Source organism: Watersipora subatra, chromosome 10 (genome assembly GCF_963576615.1).
Source record: "Watersipora subatra chromosome 10, tzWatSuba1.1, whole genome shotgun sequence".
Classification (NCBI taxonomy): Eukaryota; Metazoa; Bryozoa; class Gymnolaemata; order Cheilostomatida; family Watersiporidae; genus Watersipora; species Watersipora subatra.
The window spans coordinates 52,554,319-52,566,893 of record NC_088717.1 but is presented as its reverse complement, the minus strand read 5'-3'; the positions used below and the strand labels follow the sequence as shown (position 1 = coordinate 52,566,893).

At 35.3% G+C, this 12,575-nt stretch overlaps 1 protein-coding gene across 1 annotated transcript in view; it reads right to left on the bottom strand.

Moving 5' to 3' along the window:
- LOC137407202 (extracellular matrix protein 3-like) overlaps positions 1–11,842 on the bottom strand; it is a 98,869-nt gene extending 87,027 nt beyond the window's left edge. Inside the window, exons 1-2 of the mRNA XM_068093804.1 lie at positions 11,170–11,842; positions 408–638 (exon numbers count right to left, since the gene is read on the bottom strand). Of these exons, the coding sequence (XP_067949905.1) occupies positions 408–638; positions 11,170–11,726 (788 nt within the window). The 5' untranslated portion in view covers positions 11,727–11,842. The remainder of the gene's footprint in view (positions 1–407; positions 639–11,169) is intronic.
- Positions 11,843–12,575: the final 733 nt, after the last annotated feature.

Below are 12,575 nucleotides of genomic sequence, written 5' to 3'. Positions count from 1 at the left end.
AGTGCTGCTAGATTATTCTTCTCAACATCTATTGTCATTAGTTGTGTTTTCAATCAAGATAAGCTAATAATATCAGAGAACACAAAGTTTTATTTCGCATCTCGTTTTTAGATTAGAAAGGACTCGTATAATAGAAATGACTAATCTCAAATAGCCTTTGGTTCTTGATTATTATTTAAACCTATCTTTATATCTAGGAACATTCGACCTTTAGACTAGAAAGCATGCTGTATCTGGCTTCTGTTATGAACTTTCTAACTCTCATGACTGGTGCATCTAATGTCGAATTTGTTGTAATTCTAAGATACTCTGCTTGTTGGCTATTAACCATGCCTTGGGTGAACTATTATGGTTTAACCCCATTTTCCTCCTTTTTCAAAAACTTGTTTAGCACTCTAAATTCTTACCTGAAGGTAGGGGGCTGGTTCTGTACACCTTCCTCTATGGTTATACGAATAGAAAACCAAACCCAGTCGACTTCCTCTTCGTTGGATATGTTCTTGAGGACAACACGGGCCTGCAGATAATCGGTCTTAGGGGATACTAGAGCTGTATGCCGGTAAGTGAGTTTTGAGCTGAGAAATGTGCTGCAGCTGGTGTCTACAGTTAGCGCGGAGTCATTCACCATGTTGCCATACCTACAACAGCCGCAGTTATTGTATTTGCAAAAACACTCTTTGATCAAACCAAAGCTTCTCATGTCATAAGATTCAATTGGTAGAAGCGGCAAAAGTAATTGATGAAAAAAAAAGCTTGCGCCTGAACATCTGCGGTTTTGTTCAATTTAGACCAGTCCAAACAGGACTCACATTTGATTGGACAATTTAGTATTAGTGAATGCAATATATTTATTTTCATAAACAGTTCATTCAATCAGGAATGTAAAAGAAAAAATAGAACTATGTGAGGATAGAACAAAAATTAGCTGGAAGAATGTTAACTTTTTTCATTTAGTCGTCATCCATTTAGCGTCTCTTTGCCAATTCTAGTTGCTTCAGTTAAGAGATGGGCATTTTAAAACATGCGATTCAGCTGTCATGTAAGCAGCTTTTCATTGGCTACTAGACATCTATGTTTGCTTAAATTTAGAATTGTTTCATGCTAAAACTATGTGCTAAGAAAGCTTTTGGTCGAAGCATTTTTGGTTTAGCTCCCTTATTCAATATAGATTGATGAAAGGCCACTAAAGAAATATTCGAAATGCTTACTTTCATGTAAACAATAAATATAACAAAAATTTTGGAGTTGCATGCACAATTCATGAGGCTTTTAAGGTTTAGTATCAAAATGGCACTACCAAAGTGTAGTTGCAAGGGTTTATGGAAGCGATATTTAATCTTTTTTAAGAGTATATGGCTTTTTGCTTTAATTACATAGGTACAGTGAACTTAATATTCATGTGACAGGGGGATAATTTACCTTTGAGAATGTTTCCTATCACAGCATATTAACAACAAAAAATCTGTGGGTAATATCTACACCTGTACAAAATATATATTAAGGTAGATTGGATAATTTGATTGGTCCAATCTGTTGTTATGTTTCTACACGCTTCTGCATTCACTGTATTGCGAGTAATGTTTCTCAGAAGTTAATGTTTGAGTTACCAGGTTACAGTATCTGTTCTTGTGATTTGAACAAGGCAACAAAGCACTTTGGTTTTAGAGCTTTCCTAAATGCAACGTTTTTAATATCACGGGTTTTTGTCCGTTTGGGATAATATTTTTAATATTAGTCTTTATTTTTGGTATTTATTTAGTCTATCAAGCAGCACATTTTGCTTTTTCAAGTGAACATTTCAAAGCATGTAGCTTATGTTATAGCATTGCTATAAGGAATCAAGGAAAGCCAAAGTTTTTACAAACAATAGATCTTCCGCTGTGCCACAGATTAGAAAATCTAAAATGACGGCAGTCAGCATAAAACATTAACAGAATGGTGTTAATGAACTAAAACTATTGTTACTGTTAAATTTGAATCTCATGGGTCAACAGGACTCGGCTTATCTCCTATTGTAATGTTTATTAGTTTTAGCAGCTAGGAGAAATTCAGTCTTTAAATTGATATTACATATAAAGATTATTATAATACATATATTAATATAAAGCTGCGATAGAACCTAAAAAAACCGCTCCCACCACTTTTTTCTTCTTACACGAGGTAGTCTACGTATGCTTGCCATTCGTCGAGTGACTGAGGTGTGTCAAGTAAGTTCAGAACATTTTATCTTGCATGTCACACTCAGTAACACACTCCAACGTGGCACCCCCAAGCATGCTATGTAACAACAACGATGCAAATGGTGAAAGTATGGCTGTGCATTGGAATCATCATCGTGTGAACTAACCAATTTCTGTTAAATTTTTTTATTCATAAATCCACGGGTCTGTTAGATTATGACTATATGTGTGATTGCTAAAAAGATTTACTTGCTATTCGCCGAGTTGTTAATCAGATTACTGTATGTTAAATTAGTTACGCTTATGTCTACATCATAACCTGACCATTTGTGGCCAACAATGTGGAAGATGAAAATGTGTAAAAACAAGTTTAAAAATTATTATAATTAATTAAACTGTATTAAACAGGACTGAAGATTCATTTGACTAATGGTTTGTTAAGCAAAAATTCCACTTAGTTAGAATCAGGCTGCATGTTTGAATTTTGAAGTTTATTTTGTATTTTTTCTTTATTTATATGCATGATGAAAAAATTGCAAGCAAAATGAAGTGAGTTGTTCAACTAAATCACAAAGGCAAGTAAGAGTGAGCAATCAAAATGTTGACAAGACATGAACAGGATTTTGTCCAGTCTAAAAAAGCCTAACAGCAACCCATAGTGCTATACGATATTTCGGAAAGTCATTAAATTTGCACATGCACTGAGAGTTATTTTGATGTGTTTATAGTGAAGGATCAGTTGTTCTTCATCTTTAACTTGTAACCAATGAGACTACGATGCAATCTAGTTGAGCCATTGTTCTGGAATAAACAGCAAACTAATCCAACTGTTTATCGAGTGGATGACAGGATAGAACACGGAGTACCTGTCAAGAGATGTCTGCATATTAGTTAGATTCTGCAACAACAAAAGCGATTAAACATGTTTCCACTCTTAAGTGAAGCGTGAAATGTGGCGCCATTGTTGGACCATTTTTCTCTGATAATCCTTTGAACACGAGCTTCTCCAATACTTTATTGCTCCTGCCTTTTTCACTTTAATGACAGTTATGATGTCGACCAGGCATAACGGTGATGGGTTACATTATAACGTTATACATAATCTGTCTCAAGTCGCATACCTAGACTGCTGCTGCGTGATCATTCATAGGCGAAATGCTGGCAAAATAATCACCATTGTTACAGGAGAAGGAGGGGCGCCAGCTAGAATATTTCTGCCAGATCTAGTAATTAGAAAAATCTTATGTGGGTGGGCAACTCATAAAGTTTAAGCAAGTACCATGAATGACTAAAAGCTATCCTCTTTGCGATGATTGTACAGCATTCCAGCCAATCACTGCACTATGCTATCATTGTTGCTTCTGCTAATAACTTTAGTGGTTGGAAGGGCCCCTTCCAATCACAGTTATAAATTACAATTTGCATGCAAAAGCCAGCAAAACTGCCTTTTTTAGACAAATCTAATGAGTGCAATGCCTGTCTTTGTCAATTGAAAGGTTCAGTTTGTGGCTTCCCTATTCTAGTGCATGGCAATGGTTGGCATGCATTAGGAGCAATCAGGGAAATATTTCGATGGCTCACACTCAACATTCTATGTAACAGCGGTAAAAAATCTCTATCATTAACACACACTTAAAGAAAACATGGACAAAACATGTATGAAATAGACTAAGAAATTTGGTTTCACTATTATTAGACAGATTTCACACAGTGGTCCCCAAATTGGGTAAAAATGTAGTTGCTTTGCCAGATGCTAGTGTTATAATGTGGTAAAAGTGTAATTTTGTTTGTGTACCCCGATGGACACCAACCTGAATCAAGGCGTCAGCTTCTGAAACCCTTTGACCTTTTGCACTTGCTCTGAAGGAGATTATGTCACGAAAATTGTACCAATTTTATGCATTTTTACCTTTTATTTACCGGTTCCGTCGGCCATTGTGCAAGAGTAAGGTCAAATACTGCCAACTATGCGTGTCAACTACTGTCTACACAATACATTAGGTATATTAGTGATTAATGTGAAAAATGACCACAATGGGCTGTTTGCTAATATCAGTATATAAGAGAGTAAAATAAGAGATTATGCATATAGCAACTATTATAATGGTTAAACAAGCTTGTTGCTTAAAAAATACAAATTCAAGCAATGCTCATTGTTGCTACTTTCCAGATGATTGTAAAAGTGCTGTAATACTGCACATATTTATAATGTAGATAAACATGGCATGCAATAGAGCCGAATTCTTAATCTACTAACACATACAAAATATTCTGACAAAAATGCCTCCATAATATTGTAATGAAATTGAAGGTAGCGTGTAGGCTATTGAAGAATGTTAAACTGTCTTTCCTCAAGGCTTGGCCACGCAAATGCAACATAGGAAGGAAAGTTCTCTGATATTTGTGGCTACAGACATTTGCCAATTGTGTTCATGCGAGGTTAATACACTTAGCTTTTTTTTCTGTGTTGTGAAGAGTAATTCAAGTGGACAAATTGATCGCAGAGTCTCATGATTTTCTGGTACATGCGCTGATCATTTACTAGTTGCAGGAATAGGCCGTGTATTTTTAGGAGTGCAGACACGAGGCGAGCTGTAAAGAAAGCTAAAGAGCCTAGACTGTACCTAACCTACTCTGACTTCAGTCAACTTTCATCGTTTTGTTCAATCAAATCATTGGTTTGAATCACTATAAATGAAACTCGTATATTGTTTCAAACTCTCTGCCCTACCGTTTGCCTCATTTTCGTTAATAGATGTAATAATTGATGAATAGCTCGCTGTTTTATTCACAAACAACAATTCCTAATCAGGTGTGGTTATTGGAGTATCACCTGTTAACTCATTATGCCTCGCCACAAACAAATTATACACTGTAGCAAGCTAATTAATCCCGTGACACATAGCCCTTCCTACAAGCAATCATTAGCCTTTCTCTGTTGATCTTACCCTAAACGACTTGTAAACGCCTAGCAAAACTAAAAAGATTGAGAGAATGAGCTATTGCTTTAACCCTTTCACTGCCAACCATGTACAAATTCGACTACCGGCCAGTGCCAGCCATTTTACCGAAAATTGCCGATATTGCTTCATGATGTGTATACAGTATTTTTTCAATTCCAATCTATATCTAGAACATTTTTGTTACATATTTTATTTTCCCAACACTTTGACCAACATTGCAATGCCAAAACTGGATCTATACTTTGTGCGGTGATAAAGCTATGTGATGCTACGATCGATGCAATCGATCGACTCTTACAAAACTATTATTTTCACCTATATCAGAGACAGTGCCGCTACTTTAATTATCTGTATAATCACGAAAATCTGAATCTTAATTGGCTATAATATCATCAATATAACTAATTACCTGTTTTCTGACTCGCGCGCGGTATTTAATGAATTCACACAAAAATGTTGGTTTTTAGATTAGAAAGTCTCAAACAAAAGTTTCAAATTGCTTCATTGTTTTAGGCTAATTTTATAGAGAAATCTTCGGACAACACTGTCAACTTCATAAAAGTCTTAAAGACCGTGGGCTATGTTGTCAACGAATAATAAAATCAGGTTACCACGCGATTGCTGGGTAAAGTCGCGAAAATGCGTCTATGGCAGTGGACCCTAGAAAACGCATGAATGCGTTTATGGCAGCGAAAGGGTTAAACAAAGTCTAAGATTTGTGAAGGCTGAAAGAGAGGTGTGTGATTGCTATACGGCAAGTCTATATATGATGTGTTAACTTCACTCTGTATTATTTAAAGATCAACTTCCACAAAATTTTAGATTTTATCAAAAAATATCTTTTTCAATATTTTTGTACCAATTGTATAGTTTTTGAAGTTTGGGAATGTGACTGTTAGTAAGTTTGAGCATTAAAATTGAGCAAACTTGAGCGGAGTTAAAACACTCAGAAGAAAAGAATATGCGCAGTGGTATCACTAGTTGCTATCGCTGCTATCGCTGCTATAGTTGATATTGGCTGTTGTGTTCAAGTTGCAGTGTTATGCATCTCTATTCTGTCGGTTCCCTTGCAACTATAGTCGTCATAATCACATTTTCACTTGATGTAAGCAGTTTAACCGTGATCAAGTTTTGTTGATTTTGATCTTAAAACATTCTGGCAGTCAGATCACCTCAAACATCAAAAACAATCGCAAATGGTAGAAAATATCGACACTTTCTGATAAAATCTACTAACATTATGTGCAAGTTTATCTTTAAATGTGTAGTCTATCTTTACTCGAGCAGCTGTTTATTGCTGCCGAGCATGTGAAAACTGCTACCTTCAAACCTTGAAAAAACTTAAAAACATATTATCAACTGAATGATATTCCCAGAAAACCAGCTACTTCCATTTTATACTAAGATTTATAGCCTTAAAAACTCAACTCATTTGAACTCACTTAATACAAAACATTTAAGAGATTTTATGGAAGCTGCTTTTTATGTACAGGTTAGACTAGCACTAGTTCAGCTTTACTCATCACTAGATGTCTTCACCTCTAGAGCTGCATAACATTTTTATGTTTGAATTGTTATTACACGGTCCTGCCTACAAGAAGAAGCTTTGAGAGCTGACAAAACGATGCGAAGTCTCATAGGAGTAATATTCATATTTCAGTTAAACTGAGACACAGTTTTTTACCCCAGTGTGTCATAATTCAGAAGCGTATGCTTGGTTTAACAAGGAAAGACTGACAGTGTGTAGTGATATACTGTTTACAAGATCATGTAGGCAATAGGTTGGTTTGCATTGATATCACCTTTTCCTACATGCATGAGCAGATTCTGGATATTAAATATTTAATTTGTTAGATCTCCATACTGGATTCAGAAAATTTATCAGTGAACTGTGTTCCAATCTGCAAGTGTCAAGGCTATTTAATACATCAGTTCATTCCACCATATTAATCCAGCCTGAGTACCTATGATATTCGGTTACTAACAACACAAACAACAAAATATAGCCATAATTTGGTCAGAAACTTCAAGCATTTAGGTTAATTTTTATGATAAGTTTTTTTTGCAGCTGATTTTTCAATATGCAGCTTTTTACTTTCATGCGTCTCAATAGCAGCAGGAATTTTTGCGCAAAAATTCTGGGACTTGAAGTTTTAAATTAGCTTCCGCTACAAATCTTGAATGTCTCTTAATTGAGTGGATTACGAAGTATTTCTTGACCTTCACTAGTTAGAAGTAGCTCTAAACGTTATATTTACTACTCAGTTCTAGACTACTATAAACCTAGTTCCTAAAATAACAGTATAAAGATAACCTAACAAATTGAGGCAGCTCTGAGGCAACGTGCTCAACCAGAGCTTTATCATCCGCAACCCAAACTTTTAAGACTCAACTACTAGAAAACAGAAGTTCACCCCTCCCTTGTCTGCTAAAAACATTTTCTGATTTAATCATAAGTACTGTCTGTTTTGTGAAGTTTGTAAATGCCTATTACACGATCCAGGATTTGAATGTCTTCTGGTTGTTTGGGAAAATGACAGCCCCACTTCCTATGAAGAGTGACAGGCCAGCAGTCACAGGGTGCAAGTAATTTAATGTTATCTCTAAAATCAATTTATCAAGATTTTAAGCAACTGTTTGAAATGGCTGTCATTTACTTATAAACACACTCATAACTGTATAATGCCCTTGAGTCTACTCTGTATGTATTAGTGTAGCCTACAGGCTACACTAATATTATGAATTATTGTGACATAACATGGCCTTGAGCAGTGCTCACTGATTAAATGGTTCAATATTTTGTTAGAAATACTTCATGAGAGGCAACTTAAATCGGAAAGTTGTTTATGAATTCTTGTCAGAATGTAAACAATCTGCTTGTTTAGTTCTCGGCGCTTTTAAGTGTCATTCAAATATTATTGTACGCTAGCTCTAATTTGCTTCCCACAGCACATGAGAAAGGCAGCTCAGTTTCAGCCTGTCAGTTTACAAATTCTACCTTGTTACTGAAAATTGAAATTGAACACTGGTATGATTAAGCTTTCTCATATAACATGCAGCTGTCTATTTTAGCATGGCAGGCTTTTCTGAAAGGTGAACATGCAGTTTTCAAGTTTATCTCTCTCTGATACCTTTCATCCATAGCTTTACTAGAGGATGAAACCTGCAAACTGCAAACCTGAGACAGAAAAAAAATACTTAAATTAAACTGCCTGCAGCTTTTGCAGAACAGCCAAGATTAAATCTTTCTTCAATCTGTATGTAATAGGCTAAGGAGTTCTCAAGTCACTACGAATCATAAAAAAAAACATTCTGTTTTTAAGTATTTGTCTCTGAGTAATATTGTTGGCTTAAGCGATGCTTCATGGAAGCAAATTTGTGAGTAAGTTTTTAGTACATTTATAAAACTGACGTTTGATAGAATCGCAATTCCGGAGAAAAAAGAATTTTACAGATGCTACTAAATGAAAAACTCGTAGCCACAGGAACTTGAGAAATCGTAAAAGAGTTTTGCGACATTGTACTATTAGCTTTATATGCTAGAAACTTCAAAATCCTAAATCGCATGTAGCCATTCAAGCCCAACAGATTTCTTTTAAGATAGTTTTTGCTAAAAAATGCTGTATGTTCTACATAGTGTAAAAGCTGAAATAAAAATTGGTCGGAAGGTGCCAACAATTGATTTAATGTGTATTTGCATTTCATTCTACAAAACTAAAATATTCATGATCTGATCTTCAAGGCCACCAAAGCTGCCTATTTTGCATATTCGCTGTGTTTCCACGCTCCCAAGATTGATTCTATGGATCGTCCTTTGATGCATTGAAATATGCAAAGCTATGAAGATTTAATCTTTAAAAAAATTATTTTCTGGCAATGTTTAGCTTTAAAAGAATGGATCCCGAAAAAGATGTTTTAGAAATACAAACAATAACTTTAAAAAAATTCATTTGCTTTGCACTGTATCAGGTTTTTCGTGACTTCACTTTGATCATTCATGTGTTATTATTAGATGATATGATGAATGTAAATTTTATTTAAATCTAAAACAATTAGAGTGAATCGCTAAAAAATTTCAAAAATTGTACTACCTCAAAAATTAAGTTCTAGCATCTTAACTCAACAACAGGAAATAAATTAGGTAAGTTAACTAGATGTTCGAAAGTTTTCAAATTCACAAATATTTTTAGTATATTACGAAAACTAGTATGCTGACAGTACCGTGTGTCACGAGAGATCATCATGTGTAATAAGTATATATACAGTTATTCCACAATGCTGTAAGGTGATCGACAGGCGCAGTTGGTAGTGTGCTTGGCTGCTAAGCCAAATATCCGAGTTTGATTCCAGCGCTTTGCATGACAATCGAGGAATGGGTTGGGAAAGGATGGGAAATCTTTTTTAACCTGTAGGTATGGCTTCAGACAAATGGACATACATGGCCCTTATTATAGTAAAGATTGGTCACTTGTGATCTTCTCTGATAGCATTTAAGGCTAACTGCGGATGTTTCGAAAGTAATTACATACAGTGATGAAGTTTCACTACACCCCCAACGGTCACCAAACAAAAGCTGATCCCACCTAAGGCACTAAAGAAAAAACCCTTCCCTGTACACTTCAAATCTTAACAAGAACAAGATTTTAGTTTGCCCACAGCGGTGAGATCTATTGATCTCAAATGATTATAAGCATTGTAATAGGTTTGTGTACACTTGGCAAAACATGTACCCGACTCTTCACATACTAATGCTCTCGAGGCTCTTGCAAACCATGATAGTTAGTGACGACCACTAATCCTGTTACAACCATTGTTCTCAAAAACAACTTGGTAACTTGTGGTAGAAAACATTGGTGATGATCCTATTACAGTCCTTAATCACTGTCTCATTGAAACTGTTTATAGGTTTGCTTTGCAAACACAAAAACTAAATGCTTGGGTTCGCATGAGCAGAACAGGAATGTTTGCGACATCTAAATACTCCTACAAAATTACAGAAAAAAATATTTCTACAATGCTGAACAAATAGAAAAAAACTATGAGCTTTTAAAAAAGTTGACTTTACGCAAGTTATACTGATGACTTAAATTTCTAGCTGACTTGAGCAAGTAGCCCATTGGAGCAAGGAGCTGGTTAGGCGTTTCCAATTGACACCAGTATTCAGTTTTTCCTCCTGTTTTAGACAAGCTTTAGTTAATTGTCTTTTATAGCAGATGACAAAATAACCTTCTTTGACTAAAACTAAGCGAATGACTAGTATTACGCTCTAATTGATGGCACCAGTGAGATATAAGTACGCATGACTGAACTGTCGCAATCTCTGCCAGAGGCAATTGAAATATGACACTTTTTGTAATTAGTCTGAGCAAATCAATTATGAACAAGCCGCCTCACAAATTATACCAAGTATTCGGTTAGTTTAACATCAATAAATACACCCTATAACAGATTTACATTTGAAAATATATAAAACAAAATGTTCAAAAGGGGACCAGTAATTTTATCTGTTATTATGGCATTTGCTACCTGTTATGACACCTGCTAGTGTTGTCATTTTTAAGGCATATTGTCAAACTTCATTATGATATTTAATTTTTCAAACACAGTAAGCTTTTGTGGAACAACTTTTTGCTAGCTTAATCACACAATATAGGAGTAAAAAACCAACAACTTTCACTTTGAGCAGCCTTCCTAGTCAAATGCCACAAGTTTTGATTACGAAGCTTACAAGATTGCAACTAAAAATGTAAACTAAATTAATTTTGGTATAATAAAATTGCTTCTACACAAGTATGGTACTAGTGTAGCATATCAATGACCAACTGACCTGCTTAGCATGTGAGTAGTATTTAACTTGAATTGCTAAACCAGCCAACACTAGCAATAATAAAGCAATTATACAGGTATGAATATGATGCTCTGCTGAAGACATTACGTTAGTGCACTTCTTATGGACTTGTAAATAGGCTTGGCCCATGCTCAAACTTCTTGCCATTGAAAAGAAACACTGTAAAACATTAAATTACCTTGGCCAAGAATGAGTGGACACTCCGGTTTTTAAAGAGACATAACATAGCTGTGTGTTTTTGTTGAACTCGACAGCTAGATTAGAACTGCCGATTGGCTCCGAGTATCCGTTGAAGATGGAAACTAACAGCCCGGTGTTTCTACTGATGAGCCTATTGCTAGGCTGCAGAACTTGTACAGTGATGGTAACCGGTAGCGACACTCTCTGGGAGTTAGCATCATTATAAGTTACTAACAGCCTCACAGAAGTATTTGTGACTGTAGGTAGGCCATAGTGTTCATAGAATATGTCACCTTCGTGAAAATCACATGAGAAAGAAGCTGGAAATAAACGCCCAATGCTGAAATCTGGCGAAGACTCCTCATGAAGTACATTAATCATACAGTTGTTATCCTGATTGGTTGGTGTGACTTGTAACGTCGAATGCAGCAAGGATGTTCTCTCTCCAAACGCAACAGTAAAGAGCTCCTGAGATATGATGTCTTCCTCACCATTTGTGGTCGATGCAATGAGTAACACCACTAATGCAAGATGCTGCAGAGCTAATGTCTCCATTATATTGTCTAGAAACTATTAGTTAGTGATGCTGAGCCATGGTGAGAATAAATGCGTTTAATTTAGAAAGTAATGATAACAAAGTTGTCAACTGATAAAAATTACTACAATATCGATTCCGATTGTAAACCTTCGCTTGAGTTCAAAAGAAAAGTTAACTCGCAGCAGAATACTCCTGTTTGCAGCAGACGATAGGACTCAGCGCAACACCAACTCCTTATGACCTTGTTGCTATATATACAACCTTAGGCTGAACAGAGGCGTGCTCCATCGCACGTGGTTTTGTTTATCGCTTAGCTAAAATACCATCTACAAAGATGTGAATCGAGTTTAAGAAATAATTTTGGCACTTTAACTAACCATAATTGAAAAAAAAATTTAGTTTGTTAAAAAATTAATTAAATATGCAGTAAAATAGTTATGTTTGTTATTTGATACTATTTAATGCCTGTTCATAACTCTACAATTTGGTTTCCTTCGGGCGGGAACATAGTCTTTTACTAAATTGAATTGCCAGAACTCATTTTTTCCGAAATATAAATGTTTTATTTTTATTTTGTTAAATATCATGTATATATTTAAGTAGTCTACCGTTTCATTAGATGTACACTTGAGATATCTATTACACAAGTCAAGTTTGCTCGGGAGAACATATTCCTTTACTTATCGTACATTACATGGAAAGGTCCTAACTTGGCCTACTATATCATTGGCAATTAATGTTAAAAAAATATATAATTTTTTGTACTACATAAATTTTGAAAAAAACGGGAATGTTTTGAAGTTATTGTTTCCACACCTTTAGAATACACCCGATTGTTTTGTTGCACGTGGTTGTATTTGTTGTCT